The following is a 23962-nucleotide window of genomic DNA, read 5'->3' on the forward strand; positions in this document are numbered from 1 at the left end:
CGACACAAACGATTCCCCCGAATCGCCGAATCGACACACTGCAACTCCCTCGCACCAGTGGAGCGGAGCGCACCGCGGCTTCTCCGTCAAGAAAACAACAAAAATTCGTGTCTCTCGCTCGGCCCCGCGGTGTGAGGTCAACTTAGCAGCGGTGATGCCGAGCGGAGGGCACCTGTCTGCGCTGGTGCTGGCGCGGGGAGGCAGCAAGGGGATCCCGCTCAAGAACATCAAGCCGCTGGCCGGAGTGCCGCTCGTCGGCTGGGTGCTGCGCGCGGCCAAACACTCGGCGGTGTTTGACAGGTGACGGTGGTGGGGGTGGTGGTGTTGGGGGTGGTGGTGCTGGTGGTAACGGTGGGGGTGGTGGTGGTGGTGGTGACGGTGGTGGGGTGGTGGGGGGGTGGTGGTGACGGTGGTGGTGGTGGTGACGGGGGTGGTGGTGGTGACGGTGGTGGTGATGGGGGTGGTGACGGGGGTGGTGACGGGGGTGGTGGTGCTGGTGGTGATGGGGGTGGTGGTGGTGACGGGGGTGGTGGTGGTAGTGGCGGGGGTGGTGGTGGTGATGGTGACGGGGGTGGTGGTGATGGGGGTGGTGGTGGTGGTGACGGGGGTGGTGGTGGTAGTGACGGGGGTGGTGGTGATAGTGACGGGTGTGGTGGTGGTGGTGACGGTGGTGATGGGGGTGGTGGTGGTAGTGACGGGGTTGTTTGGTGGGGCAGTTGGGCGGCCTGGGGATGGTTACGCGTTATGGAGTGGTGTGCACTTTGGGAAATGTGTGGAGGGTACGCGTTTTGGATTGTGTGGGGCGAGGGGGGGGTGTGTGTGGTGTATGGGGGTTATGTGTGGGGCGTGTGGTGTGTGTAAGGTAATGCGTGTAAACTGTGGGGCACCTGTGTTGTGTACTCTGGGGGTGTGCTTGTGAGCGACGTGTCAGTGTGTTGACGCGTGTATCCGTGGGGGGTATGTGTATTGTACATCAGGAGTGTGAATGAATGAATGTGTATGCAGTGTGTAGTTGTACTGGTGATACGGTATTTCAGAAGCAGCAGGGGGGGAGGGTCAAGTTTTGACAGATGTTTGCGTAAATACTAAATGGATGGCCCCTAAGAACAAAAAAATAACTAGCCGAATGGAAACTCGTTTAAAATGTTTTATAATTCTACCACTCAAGGTGTCACACCCGCTTTGAGGGGCTCTATTCCTGACCATTTGCGTGTTCTCGGCAACTATTTAAAATATTCACTTGAGCAATAAACCATTCAAAGGTTACTTCAAGCAGGCATCGTTGCAAATGTACAAGCATTTGCTGTCATTTACAATGGCACTGTTTTCACTGCAGTATACAAAGGCCTTAATCTGCTTTGAGATAAAGCTTATCAATTTTGGGCCCAAAGATCACTCAGATTATACGAGAGACTTGGAGAAAAAAAATAATAATTTATACGAGCATTCGCCTATTGATTATCTAGGGTAATGGGAAGAGGAGTGGCCTGGGAAAAACAACTCGGGTTCTACAAAATGTGCTTAAAGTGGGGTGTAAAATAATTATTGTTAGCCTACGTGGAATGGGAATGAAGACGTAGAATTTGTTTGAATTGTTTTTAAAGTGAATTGGTTGACTCGTCGAGTTGTGGCCACGTGAGCACAGAACCCCCAACGGGTGATGAGCATCTAATAAACCCGGGGCTTGTGTAGCAATGCTTTAGGTTTTTTTTTAATCAATCACGGCCAATCCGCAACCCGGATAATCCGCCCACTACGGATAATCGAGACTTAACTGTAGGCTTAATCGTGGTAAGATGTATTTGCTTGATCTGCAGTTGTCTGATTAATCCCACAAAGTAAACAGTGGTGGACACGAGCACACTTTAGTTTTAAAGGTCTTAAATGTTGTGACTCAACAGCATTTGGGTTTCGACTGACAATGACGACATTGAGCGAGTGGCGAAGAAGTTTGGAGCCAAGGTCCACCGGAGATCCCTCGAAGTGTCCAAGGATTCCACCTCATCCTTGGAGACTATTCAGGAGTTTCTGAAACACCATGACGGTGAGTGGCAGGAAGCGAGTGGTCGCTGCTGTGCGTGTCCCATACTATGATTGGAAAAACAAACAAATCCTTATCACAGATAATGTAAGTTTTCCCAAAACTTTGGGGGGGAGGTCTCATGGCATTGCCCCTCAATGAGCATGGAGTGGTAGGTAGTGTGATCACCAAGAGCAGTTAGGAGACACCAGTTGCGTGGTACTGGCTACAGCTACCATCTGTTTATGTCAGCCATAATTACGTACTCGAGAATGTATGTTGAATTTCTTTCGCACCATACGTAGCCAACCATGCTAATCGGAGGTGTGGGGGAAGGACAACAACGAAACACAAAAAGCAGTTCTAAAGAAATTTGTTTTCAACCGAGATTTAAAAGTGCATAGCTCCAGTGGTTTCCTAATGTTGGGAGGAGAAATTGACTTACCGAGTCTCTTATCGGTGGGGTAGCATGGTTGGCATGGACCCTGGTGCAAGGAATTAAATGAATGGGGCCCCCTGTACAAATTCGTCCCTCTTCGTAATCCGGTGCCTGGGCCTCTCTGGATTGTGGGTCCCAGCACTTTTGCACCACCTACGCACTCAATAGTTACGCCACTCAACTCTAAGACTAGATATGACGTGTGTGTGTGTTTGATTCCCTAGAAGTGGATTCGGTGATGAATATCCAAGCCACTTCGCCTTGCCTTCACCCTGAGCACCTGCAGGAGGTGATCAGCATGTTCCGCAGCGGACAATACGACTCAATCTTCTCAGTTGTGCGGCGACACCACTTTCGCTGGCAGGAGGTCAACATCAAAGGTGAAGCCTCTAGGAGGCTCAGCAGCAATTTAACTTAATAGCAATTAGCGTTTTGTATGTATGTTGAACTTCTTTCACACCATACACAGCCAATCATGCTAATTGAAGGTGCGTCTCCATCTTACGAGTGAATCGGAGGTGCAGGGGAAGGACAACAAACTAAACACAAAAAGCTTTAGTGACCTTACGCCGAAAAATGGAAAAGCTTTTTTGCAATATATTGGCAACCACTTTTTTGGAACACTAGATATCAATGTCTTTGGACATTTTTATGAATGTAACTGATTTTCTTACATTTTCTTGCAACCTTAGTCTTTGTTCAATAGCCAACCATTTGTGTTTCGATTTGATTTGTATGCTTTTGTAACATGCATCCAATTGTATTTCTAAGAGTAAACTCGTTACACTTTTACACCAAATGCTCAATTTAGGTTAATGGAGATAATGAGATACAAGCCAGAAAAATACAAATGTTATAGGAATTTAGATTTTAAAAAAAGTGATTTCTGAATTAAATTGTGACCCCCAATTGTAACAATTGATCAGTCTTGATGAGAGTCTGGACAAATAATCACATTCTAAATATCCAATATTCATTTGAAATTAGTCTGACTTTCATATTCATTATGGCTATACTGAGAAATATATGATGGGAATATCAAGGAGAGACAGGAGATGAAAATACTGATAATGAAAAAGAGCTGGGAATAAAGACATCAGATGTACAAAGAGAGATTGCAAAGCATCCTCCTATAGCAACAGTGGAGCAATGACTAGAGGTCACCAACAGAAAACATGATTGGACAATATTGAGGAAGATGGGTTGGATCTGGGCTTCACATTTCCCAAAGCAGACAGACTTGGCAGAGACAGGAATGGTTTCGATTCGCCATCAGTGGGCTGCCTGCACATGCCGACTCATCAGCGTCACCAAGGCATTAAGTCGGATAATATTAATTTACAGGTTTAGCGCGACCACAATAAAAAAAGATGTTAAAGGTGTAGGCGTAACATCAGTCCTTAAGCTTACAATACATCGAATGGCGTGAGTAAGAATAAATGTTTTTCGATTTGTTGAATTTAATGGGTTCACGTGAAACCAAGCTGCCACTAAATTCGCCACGGGATAAGAAAAATAATTGATTCCTGAATTGAATTTCCAGTCTCAGTTGTGACAATTCATAGATCCCTGGGGGTGGAGGGTGAATTGTTAGACATCTGATGTTTTGTAACGATAGCGCCCTGATGTGTTTGCGGATTATACCACGTATTTTTCTGCGTCATGTCCTACATTTTGCTCCACGTGCTGGGAGCGTCTGTTCTTGAAGAAGCTCCCGGTGCATGGAGCAACATGTATGTATTTTAAACTTCTTTCGCACAGTACATAGCCAACCGTACTAATCGGAGCTGAACTCTGTGATGAATATCCAAGCCACTACGCCGTTGCTTCATGGCTTCACGTCGGACAGCACGTCGAATAACACACGGCACAAACTCGAAAACGCATTTGAGAGCAACACAGCGCAACTGCGAAAACCTCCGCAGTGCTTAATAATAGAGGTTTGCGCTGGCTCAGCCATGTCTTAATTCCTCTCCGCTGTGTGAGCAGAAGGGGAGGTGACGGTTCCCTTGGGACACAACCCCGCCAAAAGGCTGCGGCGCCAGGACTGGAGCGGGGAGCTGTGTGAGAATGGCTCCATCTATCTCGCCACACGGAAAATCATAGAGGACGGCTACCTGCAGGTGCACGCCTACCACTCATCCTGAGCCTGCAGTGCTTTGTAATGAGTTAAGTCGACATATAAAAGCACACTGTGGACTCTGTAGGTCCGCTGGATGAAGGCCTTGCCATACCGTGTGGGTCGCGGGCATTCTTTGACCATATTTCACTACACTGGTCAGTGCGGGTTGGTGGAGGGAGTTTTTTATGGGGAGTTTGGTGGAGGGGATGGTGTCCAGGACTGGTTCATGTATCACGGGATGCAATTCATACACATAAGCCTGTCGGCATACTTTCTGTGCTACAATCCTACATGTGGTTATTTCACGCAATATTATCTACCAACTCCACCAGTGATAAATACACTGCATTACAATGCACGGGGCTTTTCTGCATCTGCGCATACTGATATTTTAACCCCTCCATCTCTGCAGCACGGCAAGGTTGGCTACTATGAGATGAAGGCAGAGCACAGCGTGGACATTGACATCGACATTGACTGGCCCATCGCCGAGCAGCGTGTTCTTTGGTAAGGTCGCCCATATGAACACATGGATACGTTTTGTCTGACATGCTCTAGATTGAAAACTAATTTCTTTAGAACTGTATTTTGTGTTTTGTTTGTTGTCCTTACCCCGCACCTCGGATTAGCACGGTTGGTTCGGTACAGTGCTAAAGAAGTTCAACATACAAACTCCATCCTACTACTGAATTATCCTGTCCAGCTTTCACTGCTTCCTCATCTATCCCAACTTTAACCACCCTTGAGTAAGCAATTATTCCTCTTTTGCTAGCCTTACATTCTATTTGTTTTCCCCCTGACAAACTTTACTGCAAAGTCTCACTTCCAATTAAGGTTCTCTCTGAAGAGCCACATCTTCCAAACCACCCTTGACTAGTCTTTGCTTAGTCAGTTGCAATACATCATAGCTACATTAGAGCTGGTTATGTTATTGGCTACATTACATTTAAATGGCAGTATAACCATTCGTAGTGTTTGTTGTTTTCATCATTTGTGTTGCTTAATCTTAAGTGTTTTTTTTACTCTTGACATCCTGGTATTCAAACCATGCTTAAACAACACAAAGCGCCTACCATAATTTCTCATCTCAACCATTCCAATGCCCTGCTGTAGTTTAGCAAAGGGTACCCCCAGTGGAAGCTGTCCCTGTGTGGCACACGGAGTATGAAGCACCCGCCTTAAAACGGACATTAGCCTGCTCGTATATATTTGGTTTGTACTTGCGCCGCGCTGCCAACGCAGAACCTTCATTATCCCTGCTCGTCAACATCTGAAAAATGTTTTGCTCGGCAGCTCCGACGCGGACATCGTGATCCGCGTGTTAAACCGGTGGGGTTTATACAACCGTTTGATGTGATGTGCACGGCAGCTACGGGTACTGTGGGGAGCAGCAGGCCGCAGGGATACAGCTGGTGGTGAGCGCGATCGACGGCTGCTTAACCGACGACCACCTGCGGGTGTCGTCGTCTGGGGAGGAGCACAGCACCTTCTGCGCGAGCGACATGGCGGCTATCAGAACCCTGCAGGGGAAGGGCGTCGAGGTATGGGGACGGGCGCCAGGCTTGGCTCGTTGCATCAATGACACTTATTCAAAACAAAAAACTAACGCTCAAGAATAAAATATAATTGTTAATATTATTACACCCGGGTGTTGTTACGTGTGAGAGGAAAAGTGAATGCCCAGATAAATGTATACTCTTTCAGGTTATGAAATGCAAATTTGCTATGGATTGCTCGACAACCTACTTGCTGTGTTGGTTCATACAGGCGCCTCGCTGCCCTTGACAGTGTCACATGACAAGACTTCGGCAGGAGTGAGCTACCCATTTTTAATTTGCTTGTCACTGTCTTTCTCCTCAGGTGCGTTTTCTCTCGGACCTTAATCTGACGGTGCACACAAAATTCGCAGAGAAGCTTGGTTGCAAGCTCAAGCAGGGCACTGCTGACAAGCTTTCCCAGCTGAACTCGTGGAGAGTGAAGCTTGGCCTCGGCTGGGAGCAAGTTGCCTACTTTGGTAAGGAACCGTTACCAACATTGACATAGTTTTAAAACTCTTCTGTGTACAGAAAAATACCAGGGAGATCCTGATCCAGTGTAATAAAATAGTTTGTAAGTTGTTATCGAGAAGAACTTACCCCATTATTTTTTATAATGGAGCTGGACGTGGTGGCTCATGGTGAATAGCGAAGGTTTGTGTAACCACCAAGCCAAACCGACAGGGCTGAGAGATGACCACATAATGGCAGTATCACAATTGGGTTGCGAGTCCGAGTGTAACACTCTGGAGTGTTCTCATCAGGTGTTGGGTTTTTTTTCAGGAGAATCTTTTTTTTCTCTCGCGTGTCAAGCACTCATTAATGGTATTGACCAAACATTCCATTGCAGGACCCTCAAAATACTTAAAAGGACAATTACAGTCCGATTGTTACCATTGTACACAGTTGAATCTTTTGTAATGAACTTCTCTTTCAAAAGTTATCCTCTCAACACTTTTGCTGGCAGATATTAATCTAACCCCCTTTGCTTTTCTGCTTCTGATACCAAACTCAGGCTATGACAGCTCGGATGCAGGCTGCCTGCAGAAGGCCGGGCTGAGCGGGGTGCCCTTGTCTGCGGTGAGCGACTTGGCCAAGTCTTATGCTCGTTTCCAAAGCACCCTCAGTGGAGGTCAGGGCGCCTTCCGCCAGTTTGCTCTGTTCGTGCAGGACGCTAACGAGAAAACCAAGGTTGGGGACAACCAAAACGCGCCGCATCACAACGCCGTTGACGAGCTCGCCCCATCGAAGCAGGGGGTTAAGGAGAAGGCCAAGGTTAAAGAGGACCCTCCTCCAAAGCGTCACAGGAAAACGCACGCAGATGGAGCGACGCACCTCGAAACCCAATGAAGTCTCAACATTCCCCAACAACTCAGTGCTGCTGTAGCCTAATCAGCTAATTTTATGGATAATTTTGCTTTCAATTATACTTTTAGACAGTTGTGGAATGTCAGAGTGTGTAACCTGCAGCAGGAGGATACGTGTTCCGGTTTTCAGTCCTCGGGGTGCAAAACGCTAATACAGGTAGGAATAACAGGTTCCACGCTTTTCGATTTAAAGCTTTCGTGACTGCAGGGATTCATTTTCTTGGTTCTTTTGGTAAAGTCACGTAGAAGGGAAATAATAAACCCCATTCAGACGCTGTCTTTCCGACGGACCTGTTCTTCACCTGAGGACGGCTGCTTGCGTTGTGGCCGAAACGTCGTGAGAATGATTTTATTATGTTTTATTTTTATTATTTTATTATTTCCCTTCTACGTGACTTTACCGAAAGAACCAAGAAGAGGTTCCACACTGCCCACCAGGGATTATTTGTCTGTCTGTCGTGCATATTTGTCGTGCACGAATGCGCTGTCCAGCCAAGTTCCTACCTGCCCACTCCGAAGGAATGTGTTAATTAACACGTTATGTAAAAGGTTGCAAAAAACTACTAAAGTCTAATCAGTATCTAATGCCACCAAATACCAATACCATTTGCCACTGCACTGTCATTGTATACTTGCAAAACATTGCTCGTTAAACCATCTTCTGAATAGCCCTCTGCTACCTTTATCACAAGATATACATATGAACAAAATCTCCTGCTGCGGCGTTATGCACTTTTCAGTTGAAATCCCAACATTTTATCATTAACGTAACTCAACGTTCAACGTACACGCGTGCACAAAAAATGGTTACCACGGTACCTACCACAATATAAGCACTGACCACGAGTACTGAAAGAAAGTTATACTAAAAACTAACCTTGCAGTGACGCGCTATACATTGCTGTGCCAGTTCAGTACGTTAGACATTGTCCATTGTGAACTCGAGGCATGCGGGCCAAATGCTAAGTTATTGCATTGGCAAATACAGTTGATCATTGATTAATTATCCGGCAAGCGATTATCCGGCTTCAAACATTATCTGGCGGTCCCGGAGAAAGCGGCAAAACTGCACCAAAAGCTGTAACCAGTCCGCCGATCGGAATCCTGTACATGACAAAAAAGTAGCAATGGTTGATTTAAGTGTCAAATATTACATACAGTACATTATATACTACATACAACTTAATGAAAATACTGCACATATATACATAACCCCATGCAGTCTTCGAGATTGGAGTGGTAAGTATAGTACAGTAAGTACAGTCACTTTTTCAAGTAGGATGCTTGTTTTTTATCTATGGCAATTTCATAGTAAAATACAAACATACACAAAACCTAAAGACAATGTCATACAAGAGTATTGTTCTACTGTATGTAGTGTACAATGTACTGGATGTAATATTTGTATGGATCTCAGTGGGCCTCAGCTGGACAATCGACGTTCGACTCTAATGTCACCGATGGAGCAAAAGCCGCGTGCATTGAAGTGAGTCTCGCGGCGGGCACGGCACGAGTCTTGTGACGTCACAGCTCAACGTTCGCACGTCAACAGTGACGCGTGCGCGCGCGCGCACGAGTTAATGTGCAAGTTAACAGCGTGCCTGCATTGCTGTGGCCTTCAATGAAGTGGCTTTGCTCTCCAACACACCGGTGTGGTGTACTAGTCACGAATTGGCACGTTCTGTTTACGTGACCGAACCTTCCTAATTGGCTGTGTCGGGTGGTGGCGGGTTTAACGACACATTTATATACGCGATCTAACCCCCCCCCCCGTATTATGGAAGATATTGGTCGCGAAAGCCTGCGTGTTACACTGGAGGGCTCTGTCATTGAGGTTGATTTAGCGCAGTGGTTCTTAACCTTCACTGAAGCCTTGCACCCACTTTGGATCTCAATCGTAAAAAAAATGTTTAATGTTAATAAGTACATCATTTGTGTTTCGATTATTTACCTTCTAACAAAAATCTGCCCGTGTCTCGCACCCCCAGAAAGGGCATCTCGCACTCCGAAGGGATGCAATGTGCACCCCCAGTTTAAGAACCACTGATTTAGCGTCTCGCTCAATACCAAAATGAATCGTCAAACGGGGGGGTTAGATTAAATTTGAACAATTGTACGGAACCCATTTACTTTTAGGAGTGCAATTTAGACCGGGAAATGAAAGTAACTTCACTATATTATATAGTTATTATCTGCTCGGTGTTGTTTTTATTCAAATAATTAACAATAAGATATGGGTGATAAAAGAAAATTACGTGATGGTGTTTCATTGCATGGTGCCAAATTGAAATGGATATTTTAGAGAATGTAACTATACAAACTTTGCTTGACATGTTAATATATACACACTGCATGTGTGTACACTGTACGCGATAATGTGAAGTTAATGTAAATGTTACATTTCAATGTGTTAATGTTGACTTTTAGGAGTGATTAATCGTTTTTTGGGTGGTTTGGTTTAAACAAAAAACATGGCTGGGAAGATTGGAATATGTTTACAATTAAACGCTGGGGCGGTTTTTTAATTCAAACTTGTCCTTTTGATTTACCGTGTCTTGCATTTGGTCAATATTCACACGGTGGCTACACAGACAATGCACTGATTTCTGTTGTGCACGTGTAGAGCAACCATGACAGCGGAGAATGACGTCATGTCACGGGTGCTGTAAGGAGGGGGGGGGGGGGTTACCTTCGGGAATAAAGGCGGGTCCGAGCTCGGGGCTACTTAAGGGCGACCCCGTGACGACGCCGGGGTCGCCGTAGGGAGAGGAACGAGAGCCTGCGTGGACGACATCCCCAGCCGCCGCCGAAGAAGGGCTCGAGATGGAGACGTCTCGCCTCGTCGCCGGGCGGTGTTGGATGATCCCCCGCCCGGTGCACACGAGGGGGTAGACAGCTGAAGGGAAGGGGCCGTCCATAAATGACGTCACGCGATTTTGGACGATTTTTGAGCCCCCCCCCCCCCCCACTTTCGTCACACGGCGTCACAAAAAGTCAGACCCCCCACCCCTCAAATATGATGTCACAAAGCTCTGCCCCCCCCCAAATAAAACATGCTTCAAATCGCTTTAAACTATTGTCATTGTAGTGCGTATTTAATGTGGCGCTGCACTCTGAGGTTGTAGGAGAAAACATTTATTAAAAGTATATTTAATTAAGTAGAACGTGTTGTCTATATGTATTTAAAGTTGCGCATTTTGATGTGACGTCACATTTCTCAACCCCCCCCCCCCAAATCGTTACAAATGTCTAACCCCCCCTAGGTGCGTGACGTCATTTATGGACGGCCCCTAAAGAATAGTTCTGACGTGCGCGATAGCGGGGGCTGGGTGGGGGCTGGGTGGGGGGTGGTAGGGGTTGGGCTGGGTGGGGAGGGTGGGGTGGGGCTGGGTGGGGAGGGGCTGGTCACCCCGTGGTGCCCTTATAAAACTCAACGTTTAACCTACTCACGCCGGCTTGTGCCCGTCCTCACAGTCGGGCATATTTGCGGAATACACCACGCCGCCGTTGACCCTGGCCATTGACCGAGCAACCCAACGTTCCTACCAGCTCCCTCCGCAGGAATGTGTTTGTGTGTTCAGGTTCAAATGTGCAGCAATTCAACTACCACGCTGGCAAGGCAAATTAGTTTTTCTCTAAGGACTCCACTGTGCACACAGCAATCATTCCAATCCTTCCTTCCAGCAGACGGCAGTGTTTCCTGCCGCGACGATTTGTAATTTCGCTGCAATGCGCGCTCCCTCTTCCCACCAGACTCCTGAGTGGTTGTGGTTGTCGCGGCTCAATGCCGCAGTGGCACTGCCAGAAGTCATCCAGCGGATGCCGGCGTCATCTGCCTCGTCTTAGTTGTCTTGTATTATATATAGCTGCTTTGTATTATACGACTGTCTTGTATTATATAGCTGCTTTATATTATACGGCTGTTTTGTATTTTTAGCGCTTGTGCACGGGACGTCTTAAGGCGCAGTTGACAAATTGGCAAGAATGAATAATTGGTGGCGCCACATGGCATATTTCACCTTCAGGCTCTGCATCGCAGCTGTCTTTGACCATACGCATTGCCAAGGAGGAGCTTTCTAGGGTGTATCCTTGTAGAATGGATGTATCTCCCACTTCCGTTTGTAGATCAGTTCTCACTTTTCAATATCGCTATTCCAAACAACGCGGCAGTGACTTTCACACGGACGGTGGTGCGATGGTTATGAATCTTTCACATGTGCGCGCTTTACCTCAATTGTCTCATGTAGGTTCGAGAAGGTTCCTCAAAATACTAAGTATGCCAAGATGATCACGCCTGTGCACAAGGGTATAACTGGGACAACGCAAGTGCATCTTGACTGAACGCTTTCGTGACTGCAGAAATTCATATTCTTTGGGTCAAGTAGATCGGTTCAAAGAAAATAACCAAAAACTACGACGTTTCGATCGATATATGTATGCCTGAGAAAATGTGCAAGTCAACACGACTGATAAATTACCACTTTATTTAAATTATCATTTATCATACATACAAAACATTTAACAAACTTCCTAAAGTTCTTAAAAGGGACAACAATTACAGGTAATATTAATATTTTTTAATGGACAAGACAAAATAATTTTTTTATCATTGGAGTATGGAAATGAGGTGCTTTTTCTGTGCTTAGAAACTGCATATTTAGTACAACATTTTTGACTTAAATTATATTGCATTTTTATGCTCAATATATTTGCAAATTATATACAGCAGCGTCACGATTAAACACATTTTTTCCCCCCACTGCATTGCTTCGTTTAAATTAATTTCAATCAAGTCGGTTTACTCGACGTCCTAAGACCTAAAACGTTCTAGTCTCTTTGTAATAATAATAACAGAGGAAATGGAGAATAAGCGTGAAGCACATTTGCACCATCTCGCTCGTGGGTATTACGAAAGCACATGAAGGCACATAGTTCTGAACACAATCCATAGTTTGGTATGCGGTAGTGACATGGTTCAGTTTTGCAATACCCCCTTTTTTCAGAAATTAATAAACGAGTCACGATTTGTCATAAGAATAAAAAAAGATTTCACCAAATTAACTACACGATTTTATTTTTAAACTAACAATCTAGGTCACTTTGAAGTCAAATTTCTCAACTGCAATTTAAAATGTATTTTTATAAGCCATAAACAAATCTGACAAACTGCAGATACATTTTTAAGAATGCAAATATTTGTGCTGGAGCCGAGGCACGGTGGTGCTTCAGGTACCCGTAATAAAGCTGCTCAACTGTAGCTCTCTCCAGACGCCACTCTCAAAGAGCCAAATGCCCACCCACAGCATTAAATTTGGGAGAATTCTCCCTTGAAAAAAAGAGTTAAAATATTTAACTCTCTCCAAAACCTGGTCTACACGTCACACAGCCATAGTAGAATGCTCACATGCTTGCACACACGCACGCTTAGCAAAAGAAACATTCATAAACAAAGGTAGCATTTTGCATAAAAGTATACATAACCTCAACACTGACGCTTACCTTTGCAGTGTAAAAATACCATATGAAACTACACAATGCCACATACAGATACTTATCCAATATACTTGTGTATACCAGGCACATAATTCATTTACAAATAAATTGACAGGCAAAAACAATTTCACATTCTTACAATCAACAATGTATGTGTCCCTTCATTTTTAAGTTCTAGAAATATAGATGATATTAAAAGGCTACCATCATTCTCGTAAGTATAGTCTACTAGCCTTTTGCCCGTCCAAGAACGGGTGTATTGCAGTAAATCTGAAACTTACAACCGAAAAGCAGACCGAGACGTGGTATTGCATCAATTCATGTGCAATTTGTAAGGCCGCAGTGACACAGACTTATACCATTTAAAGGTTATAATCCCTTGTTCATCACGACGTCCTTTTTACTTTGATGTCTCAATAGCGTTATGGAGATCGCGTGACGTGAGGGTTCTGCCTTTGTAGTGAGGGTTGTAAGTTGACACCGAAGAGGGGGGAGGAGGTGCCTCGCCCCCCCCCCATGTGGAGTGACGTCACCTGCTAATAATTATTAATGAGGGGGGCTGGCCGACGTGGAGTGACGTCACGTGCGGGACACACAGACATTCTTGCCTCATTATCGTAGCAAATTGCTCTGGATTAAGCTCCACAAACTAAAACATTGTTCGACTCAGACTTCAAATGAATATACTGCATTTTTGTTATATATAAGTTTCCCTTGGCAGAGGTAAGGTCACTCAAAGGACTTTCAAGTCTGCTAGACGCCACAACACAAAGACTTCATTATTCTTCCGAAGACCCGGTACGCCGTAACCTGGATAGCTCCCACAATTCCAGATTGAGTTTATTTTGCTCGCATTACGGACCACAGACGTCCTCGTCCACTCACAGGACTAGACCTGAACAGATGATGCATCAATATCACTTCCCACAGAGCCCCGGCCGGAGGTTATATCTCCTGCTCGGTGACCAGACAGTAGAAGTCCCTGCGCACGCCATAGTTGCGAGACTCCAGGGTTTCGATGTCGAGGTTGGGATCCAGCTCCTCGGGGCCACGGTTGGGCCGTGACACCACCGCCGATGACTGCGTGGATTCAGACAGCGAGAGGATGGCGACTTCAGCCACTCCATCGCCAGCCCGCCCACGCCGGGAATCTGTGTCAGGGCAGAGGCACACGAGTCTGTAAGCGTGATCTTGTTTAAAAGGGGGCATACCAGAACTCAGGGTAGGAGGCATGACACTGTCAATGTTAGGAAAACTTTAAATACATGTTAAAAGCTAAACAAAATGAGTAATTATACGATCTCCTTTTGTCTATCGTGCATTCTTCTTGAGCTCTCACCCCCTCTATGTGTATGAGGAAAGCCTGCGAAGCCTTGACTATGAGAATTTTGAAGTGGGCTTGGGCCTTCAACAGGAAGACTCAGCCTCCAGCCCCCGTGACCCTACAGGGATATGGTGGGTACACAACATTGCCCGGCATCACCATTCCGCATTGTGCAGACCTGTCGAGGGCACGCTATAACACGAGAGAATACGCGAGGCATTCATGTTGAACAAAGATCGTGGGCTGCCTTAGATAGCTGGAAGAACAAAAGGGGCAGTGTGCACTGCTCCATCTTGCCATAATCTGCTGATAGATTTCATCATCAACAGCCCGGCCTGGGTGTCGTAAAGTTTACGATGGCTAGGTTGCCAATGAAAGTGCTGTTATAGTCGGTCTAAACTAAACTATTTTTATTTTACCAGGTAAGGCCCACTGAGCTATATAGCTCTTTTTCAGAAGCAACTTGGCCACAAATTATAGCTCAACGAAGTGGCTTATCGTGTGGAAATGTGCATCAGCCAAATACTCTAAAAGCATGTTTCTGAATGTGAAGGGAAAAACCGGAGGGCCCGGAGAAACATCCACGCGACCACGGGGAGAACATGCAAACTCCAATTATATAAGTATCCTTCGGGTCGGGATCGACCCCACGACCTCATGTATACCAGGCGAGGTCGTTAACGGTCGAGAATGAGGCCTGACAGCACACATGTCGGTTGCCATCTGTGTGAAGAATTTGCATGTATAGCGCTTGACTTATTAATAAACGTAATGCTCATTGGAGGTTGAGGTGCAGTTATAAAAAGGCAGCAATATTTTCACTGCTGTAATAATGCATGTGAAATTCTTAGGAATTTAAACATAAAATGTACATTTTACAAGAGTTCCACCCCTATTGTTTGAATATGATAAAAAATCTGGGCAAGCTGGTCCAATTAATGAGCATTCACCATGTGACAATCGAGATATTTTGGTGGCAGAACACAAAATTCCCTGTTCCCCTCAGAAGCCAAATAGCGCATGAGTAATAGTTCAACAAAACTAGGCCATTGGGCGATAATGTGAAACAGAAAAAAAAGGCAGAAACACTACAATTTTTAGTAAAAAGCTTTTCTGCACACAGGATAGCACACGCGAGTGCAATAAATATTTATTATTTAATACAGAACAGACAGTACGCAATGAGACAGAAAATGTCACTCAATCGTATAACGACCATGAACCGTGACATTCCATCATATTGCCGGCGGGGGGTGAATAATTACATGTCTGGGAACTACCACTGTATAAAGCCTCCAGTTATAACATCATAAATGTCGTGTTTTTTCCCACGTGCAATAGCGTAGCTATCAAGTGTGCAGGCGGTGCAATTGCACAACGGTTGGAGGTGCTCAAGCACCGGCTTACAAAGTTTGGCGAAATTGGATGATGGGCCCCTAATTTGTTATTTGCACCAGGGGCCCATTACCACTGCCCGAGCGTGTCGCTGTGCCCGTAGCCGGGGTCGTACCTTGCCGCCCGCCACCATCGAGTCCGTCCCCACGGCTGTCCAGGTACTCGGGGTTCAGCATGAGCATGGGGTCGCGGTCGCCCACCGCCTGCACCTGCGGGTCACCCGCGCCACCGCCACCCACCGAGAAGTGACGCATCTCCACAGTCTTGGGCAGCGCAAGGCACAGCTGCTTCCAGAACTTGGATGTTGCAGTCTGGTGGGACCCACACGCACATGCAAAGGAGCATAAACCAGTCAACCTCACAGCGGCTTTTGGCGAGCCACCGAACAAAGACGGTCACTGCATCGCGTGCTTTCAGATGCACTTCTGCGGCCGTCTGAGACGCTCTTCCTTCCGATATTCAGAAGCCACTGGAGCTATGCACTTTAAAATCTAGATTGAAAATTAATTTCTTTAGAACTGCTTTTTGTGTTTAGTTTGTTGTCCTTCCCTTGCACCTACATTGAGCATGGTTGCCTACGTACGGCGCGAAAGAAGTTCAACATATATACACACATGCACATGATAAATAAATAATGCAGAAAAGCAGTCTCGATATGTGAACATAAAATCTTTTTTATGGCCTTGTAAACCAATGTTTTACAGCAGTATGTTGTGAAAAACAACAAACTTTGGACGGGTTTTAGCTTCCTGAGTCTCATTGGATGCATTAGGTACGTTGAAAAAATAATCCGTCTTTCCAGATATTATTGGCAAAAGCCATTTTCATAGCCATGGGCCCCATTCAGCATAGAACATCAAAACTCTAAAAAGAAAAATCGTAAACAATTTACTTACAATTGTGTTTTTTTTCTGAATGGGCCTCATGGCACAAGTAATGACTCACAAGCAATAATCCAGAAGGCCTGTAGCCTGATAAACTAAGAAATATTTCATTTTTATGAGCAAAGAAGTACTTTTGTCTTTTCTTGTTTTTATGTTACTCATGATGCTCCATCACAGCATAAATGGGTTCTCTAATTTCACGAAAAATATATATCCATACGGCCTACACAAGTAGAACTATGCACACATACAAATACACACACACAACACATATGTAATAGTGTTCCAGGAGACTGGACGCCGGGGTTTGGAGGCACACGTATTTATTCCGTGTCGGTACAGCACAACACTGACATACAACACTGGAGCGGGTATCGGCCCCCTCACCCGTCTAACTGGGGATACACTCTCTAGCTACGCCTAGCCTACCTCTGGGTCCTCCACTAACGGGCTAGGGGAGGCTAGCTAGCCCGACACTGGTAAGTCGGGCTCATGGTACCCGGAGTCCCAGACCAGCTCTTACAAGAGCACCGGCTCTGGCTCTCGGGACCACGCCGCTGGCTCGATCCTGTTCGGCCCTGATAAGGGCGGCGATCCAGGGGAGTCCAGGGCTCTATCTACGACGATCTTCAGCCTTCACTGGTTAGCTTCCACATCTCTCCCTGAGCCCTCCGGCTCATCCCCTTTTATACAAAAACCCCCGCTGAGGGGTGGGGCCCCGGGGGATCCCAGCTCCGAGTCAGCCCCCCAGGCTGCCCGATGGGGACGTCGCTGGGAGCACCTGCCCGTGCACCGACATAGCCACGCCCACTGTGATTCTTTCCCATCTGATCCCATTCTATAACAGCCCCTCCGTAACACCCCTACACATACATACAGACAAATACATGTAGACTCACAAAACACAACTTCAGCAGTTTCTCTTGCTGTAGTTGTCCCACCTGATCACGATTGCTTGTGTTGCGATCGAAACGCCGCGATATATTATTTTTCTACCTACGTGACTTTACCGAAAGAACCAAAGAGTATTAAATAACGTAGTCATTTGTTAATCCAGATGAAGGCCTCCCCCATCTAATGTCAGTCATGTGAGGTTGTTTTAAGGTATTTCACCATGCTCATCAGTACAGGTCGGCAATGCAGGGCCGGCATGCCACTGATGTCAGCTGTGGCTGGGAATCAGACAAATGTCACCGAGTTTCCATCACATTGCGCTAACCACTGTGCCACCACTCCAACTGACACACAAAGCACACACTCGTACACACACATGAACATACATACACACATATGTGTATATACATACACACAGGTATAACTCTCACTTTACACAGATTTACCATGAGCTGAAATTAGGGCTGAGACGTCATTTGGCATTATACCCAGTGCCCAATATGCCAGAATTGGCAATCTCCACAGGCTACGTGATATCAGCAACGAGATCATTAAATGCCAGCAATGCCAATATAATTCTGGGATCATGATGGCCTTTGAACTTCATACATCCAAATGTGTTTCTCAATAGAATAATTATTTAATTTACATATCGCTTTTCATCAAGGATCTCAAAGCGCTGCACTGCACAGTCCGGATGCAGCAGCAGCAGTAGACACTCAGCATGAAAATAATATTTTAAATACATTTTAAGAATCCATTTACTTAATGAACTAAACGTTTAATAAGCGGAAGCTTATAAATAAGTTTTAAGATGCATTTTGAAAATGTCCACTGACAGATATAGGATGCCTATCTTGGGGATTACCAACCTAAAGGGAATCACTGTGTATGAATTCCTCATGTAAATAATTAGCGATGCTAATTAAGAATATTTATAGTGTCATTATTCATTTCAACAAGGCAATGCAGGTGAGTCACAATCAATAACATTATTTTTAGCACGTGTTGGCGTTAAATTCCTGATGCAGTTAAGCATTGCTATCAAGATGTGGTATACAGTGTGTTGTCAAGGTCACCTGTATTGCTCATCACTTCGTGCAGTGAGCATGTTTACATTCAGATTTTCAATCGAGTTTCATGTTCGCTTTGTTGAACCAGGTGAGAACTGAAGACACCAGGAGAAGGTCTTATTTGCAAGAGTGATCTGGGTCTCTAGTAAGTAATATTTAAAAAAACTTTTTTTTAAACACGCTTTAATGAAATGTACCGTACTCGTAATGGCAGAACTCTACGACTCTATGAAGTGGCCCCGAAGCTTGCCATAACGTAAGCGGCCGTGGTGATTTACAGTCTACGTCAGTTGAGCGTGGACAATTAGACCCAAGCCGAAACATAACATATAAAAAAAAAATGTTTACATTTTATTTATTTATTTATTGATAGAATATAGTATTGGCATCAGTATAATATAAGTATACCAAGTTTGCAGTCGATATCACATTGGGAAGTGGGTTAAAATTGAGTTACAAGATTTGAGGATACGACAACAACAATCGACAGAGTTTAATAGAAAGCGTGTAAAAAGAATGTTAAAACATATTTATATTTTTTATGATAGAATACAGTATTGTCATCAATATGACATACGTATACCAAGTTTGCAGTCGATGCCACATTGGGAAGTGGGTTAAAATTGAGTTACAAGATTTGAGGATACGACAACAACAACAACAGACAGAGTGAGTTAATAGAAAGCGTGTAATAAACTAAATGGAACGTGCAAACCAAATTAAATCAAGTACAGCAATGAAGCTATCAATATAGCGGGGTGCCAGAGCCTTCAGGGTACACACATTCTCTTCGAATGGCGACATTGGTTTTAAGGGAGTGCTGTTGTTTTATGTAACAAACCCTGGGCACAAGCATGACACAGCACAACGGCATGACTGTGATCTTCTGTTTCCATACAAATGGGTAAAACCAGCATGCAGTTATCTGCACAGATGCAGTGTTTATTAACGATACCGATACAATATGTTCGAGCCCGTGGATTCTCATGCCTTTCGGGTCATGGGGGTTTTATTTCACAGTATGTCGCCACATCACTCGGGACCGGTTCAGATGTCACCCACCACTGACGTTAGATGTGGCTGGAAATTGAACTCGGGTTGCTCGGTTCAGAGCGCAGTGTGTTCATCGCTGCCACCCCACTCCACCCCCTGTGAGGTGGTTAGTGGGTTCTTCCAGGATGCTGTGTCGTATACATATTGACAGTGTGTACTGACAACGTGCTGTGGCTAAGAACTGGCTGATGTGACAACCATGCCTCTTGTCACATGCCCACAAAAGCATGCACGCAAAAAGATATGGCCGAATGATATGTAGCACACAGGAGTACAGTATTGACATTCAGAGGTAATACCTAAGGCTGATCAAAATATAGTGTGCGATCTGATCTATTTGTGGGCATATGATACTTATTGCCCTCCCCGGGGTAAATTCGAGTGAGATGTGTCATGCATAGTTGTATTTGTGTGTAATTAACTTTGAGAGCCCTGGGGAGAGCAGGCGTTAACAACCAAAAGGAATGCACTGTAGTTAAATTCCACACCTGTACGTGCTGCACGCCTTAGCTGATGCTATTTTAGGAGCAGGATCTTTGTTGTGTGATTTTGGAGGTTAGACAGGTTCGGATACCTCAGTGGCAGACTCAATGACAGAGGACGGCACCTTACATGATGGCATATTTCGACTGTGTAGAAATGTGAGCCTTAAGGCTACGGTGGAGAGGGGGAGAACACATGGTGGTGTGTTGTTCTGCCAGCTAAGACGTAATGAGCATAGACAAATTAATAATGCCAATTAATAAATGTGCATCAACACGTTCCCGAGGTACCTTAAAAAGGAGCAGCGTTATAGATTTGGATGAGCTCTGATATTTGTGAGACTTTCAGCTTGGATGAGAATTTAATTACAGACATATACACAGACATTTGATGTATTACGAGTCATCATAATTACCACTGACATAATGAAGACAGTTTAATAACAAAGACGTTTCGCGAAACAAAGTAGAATCAATATAATTTCTGTAAAAAGGCATTGTTTATATCATGTTCTCCATGGCTAAATAAAGCCAAGCATGTCTGCAAATATTTTCCCATGGTGACCGAGTTCAATTTGGCACACGAGCAGCATCGGCGTGCGTCATTCAAAGCCGATATTCAAATCCTGCAACGCTAAACAAGTTTGGCAATTATTTATGCAAAAAATAAAAGAATACGGTCATTCATTACCAAACGAGTTAGGTGTTAATTACAGTAAATGTTGGGTAAAAAAGCTGCTAATGGTGTAGCCCTGGAATTGCTGACTCAAACCACTGCTGACAGAAGGGCCTCCACGAGAGACAGCCCCTCTAGGGAGTATTTGGCCTACTTTTCCACACTGGGCAGACGCCCCCTGGAATAATCGATTTACCCACACTTTACCCCACCACACGCAACTTGCGATCGACTAATTGCTGGAAGAAAAATGTATCATGGTGTTAATTACGACAGTAGTCTCTAAAGAGGAAGTGATTATGAATGTGAAGTTTCGTTATGGCCCCAAGCATGCCTTCATATTTAAATAGTTGCTCAGCCAAGCTTGAAAGCATGCATTGCTCCACTTAAAAATTGCAAATTAAGCATTTACGCTGTGGATGTGAAATGTCACAGATTCTGTTATCGCAAAGAGAGAACACATCAGTCTTGACTCTACAAAGTTACATCCTGGAATGAAAACTGGAAATACCAGTCAGATTCAGCCTTTTCAGTAAAAAAAAGGTATATTCACAAGGATGAGGTTTTTAACATTTTTTTAAAAGGTGATGCAATGCTGAGGTGGGGCAGGGCTGGTGGACTGCTGGAACAGGAATGCAAAAGTACATATTTCCTCAACAAATTACCAATAAATTACAAGCTCTCAAACGTAAAGTCACTAAACCACGTCTGAAAACTTTTAGTAATTAGATATATTATGATATAGGATGTTGGCTATCAACAACAAGGCAACTCCTATGACTAATTGGGAATGGGACGCAAGCGTAGGATTGATCACCCTGTCGCTGGCCGCCTTTGGGGAGGGTGTATAGTGTGAAAGGCCGAAACACCCTAGGAACCAAAGGTTCACTACTGACGATGCGCTCCCCAAATTTCACCAGGCTCACTGTTCATGAACTCTTGGAAGTGCTTGCAACAAAGGATAGTAACATCTCATCCTGTGTTCTTGGAATCTGATATGGGGTCACGATTGAATTCAACAATAATAATAAAAAATCAGGAATGCAGTGCCTCGACTGACTGTAGGGAAACTATAAAATGTATATAAACCTGAAACAACTGATTCTAACCCGCACGATTCTATGCAGCTAACGTGAAGATAAGAAAACATTTTAAACGATGAATATGCACATCGCCATGAGCCTAAACGTTTTACTGACGTGGTTTTAAGGAAGGTGCGTGTGTGTGTACCGCAGTACAAGGACCAATGCCTACGTTACAACTGCCCCACGTTTTACAGGACGTAATCTATTTACAGAAGTACAACCCTCGAGTGGCCGGTGGAGGTCGGTTTTCTCCAAACTAAAAATACGTGTAGAAAACCAAAACTTTTCCACACCGTTTGCTCACACCCATTTGGTGATCGTCAACCCCTGCGAGGCCACGCACATAACCTTGACAGCACTGGAAAAGGTTACTTTTTGTGAAATGTGGTATTTTGCATTGAAGGTTAGGGGGAGGGAGGAGGCTAGGTTTTGGAATTCTCATCAGATGTCTCATCTGATATGGTACAGTAGGGTTTTGTATTCATTACCTACTATGATCACCCAGAAATGTCTGTCCGTCCCGCGCGTGACGTCACTCCACATGAGGCCCACCCCCTCGTGTGACGTCACTCCACAAAGCCCACCCCCCCTTCATTAATATTCATGCCCACCTGGACATTTACACTAACGCACAAGAAGGTCGCGCACTCCACATGCCGCACTCCTCCCCTCATTAATAATCATGAGCGGGTGACGTCACTCCACATGCCGCACCCCTCCACAATAACCACTAGCAGGTAATAATTATGAGCTGAACAATTTTTTTATTGAATATTTCAGATTTACTGCAATATACACCCGTCCTTGGACGGGCAAAAAAGCTAGTTGGTACATAATCTTCTGGTAGAGCATATTTCACAGGCAATGACTAAAAATAGCCGTGATATCATGCGCAGGTAATTTTAGAGGAATGGCAAGCCACCTTTTCTCTTTTGTTGTAATGAAAAACGAGCCGTGCTGATTCTGCCTGCAAAAAGCTTTAATAGGTGAAATTATATCAATGGACCCCAATAGACGAATATTATGTTTTCCAAATGTGCCCCAACTGCCGTTATTATTTCTAATATTGAACAAGTTATAGTACGATCCTGTTCGTTCAACCAAATAATTTTACCCATTCAATCCCAGGGTGCACCGTGCACTATTTTTAAAAGACCCTCTCATTTATGTTCACTCCAATTAAGGGCCCTGATGGCGATGAAACACTGACTCGGTTACATGATAGTGTACAGCTACAACATTCCACCCCATTGCTACTCTGCCAAAGCCAAAGGAATGCTTGCTGCTAACCCTACGAGTTATGTGAGATAGTAATGGTTAAACAAAACTTCCTTGTAAAAAAAATACTTAAATCTATTTCCTTATATAAATATTTCATGCCAATAAAAAGTCTTCTATGCTTTTCAAACCAGCCACACTTTCCTGTTGTCTGTATCTGGGCTGAACACGAAAGTCCATAAAAGTAAAAATATTAATTGAACAATGCCAATTGTGTTGTCGACTCTGAACAAAGCAAGAAAACGTAAATAGATAACATTATTACAAATGCAGTATCTGCAGGCATCGCCAATAACTGCATCATGGACACGAAGTACAATGACACCCACAGATATTGCCGACCACAAGTGTCAATGTTAATGTAACTGACAGAGACTTGTCCAGCATAACTGGTAGAGCAGAGCCACATTTGACAGTGAGGCCCAGAAAAGAATTGTCTCAAGAAATCTGGTTTATGATCTTCCCTCTCGACTGTGCTCACAGGGTCTGTGTCTCACCACTGAGAGACCGCTCATAGCAAGTGGGACCGGTGTAACAGGCCGTAGTATACCCACAGGCCGTAGTATACCCGGGGTTAAAACGGCCTAGGCTAGATTATACCCGGGTATATTATGGCCTAGGCCAATTTATACGCCGGGGTATATTATGGCCTAGGCCAAATGATGCCCCTCTAGGCCAAATCATACCCCCATGATAGTAATAGTTTTGAGCGATATACACATTAATCTGCTGTGGCCATGATCTCGGCATCTGTTGCCCAGACTCTATCACGAGAGATGCCAGAGGTGTTTACATATTCATTGACTTCTTGGTCCAAGTAAAGTCCTGTAGTTCTTAGTTCC

The 23962-nt window shown here is 44.7% G+C and overlaps 2 protein-coding genes across 4 annotated transcripts in view; one reads left to right on the forward strand and one right to left on the reverse strand.

The window, feature by feature from the left end:
• The first annotated feature begins 24 nt into the window (after window positions 1-24).
• On the forward strand, window positions 25-10014 carry CMAS (cytidine monophosphate N-acetylneuraminic acid synthetase). Its single transcript, XM_078858957.1, has 8 exons — window positions 25-300; window positions 1902-2044; window positions 2684-2839; window positions 4449-4582; window positions 4994-5088; window positions 5951-6122; window positions 6442-6595; window positions 7132-10014. The coding sequence occupies exons 1-8, from the start codon at window positions 155-157 to the stop codon at window positions 7464-7466; spliced, it is 1335 nt and encodes a 444-aa protein (XP_078715083.1). The 5' UTR covers window positions 25-154; the 3' UTR covers window positions 7467-10014.
• A 2048-nt stretch (window positions 10015-12062) lies between these two features.
• Window positions 12063-23962, reverse strand: part of SIGIRR (single Ig and TIR domain containing) — a 38657-nt gene continuing 26757 nt past the window's right edge. For 2 of the 3 annotated variants that reach the window (XM_078858959.1, XM_078858958.1), the window contains 2 exons: window positions 15811-16006; window positions 12063-14127 (listed from right to left, as the gene is read on the reverse strand). In XM_078858959.1, coding sequence (XP_078715085.1) covers window positions 13922-14127; window positions 15811-16006 — 402 coding nt within the window. In that variant the 3' untranslated portion in view covers window positions 12063-13921. Of the gene's footprint in view, window positions 14128-14315; window positions 14419-15810; window positions 16007-23962 lie in introns of all 3 variants that reach the window. The other variant, XR_013637093.1, reaches the window with a different exon arrangement.

Source organism: Lampetra fluviatilis, chromosome 8 (genome assembly GCF_964198595.1).
Source record: "Lampetra fluviatilis chromosome 8, kcLamFluv1.1, whole genome shotgun sequence".
Taxonomy (NCBI): Eukaryota; Metazoa; Chordata; class Hyperoartia; order Petromyzontiformes; family Petromyzontidae; genus Lampetra; species Lampetra fluviatilis.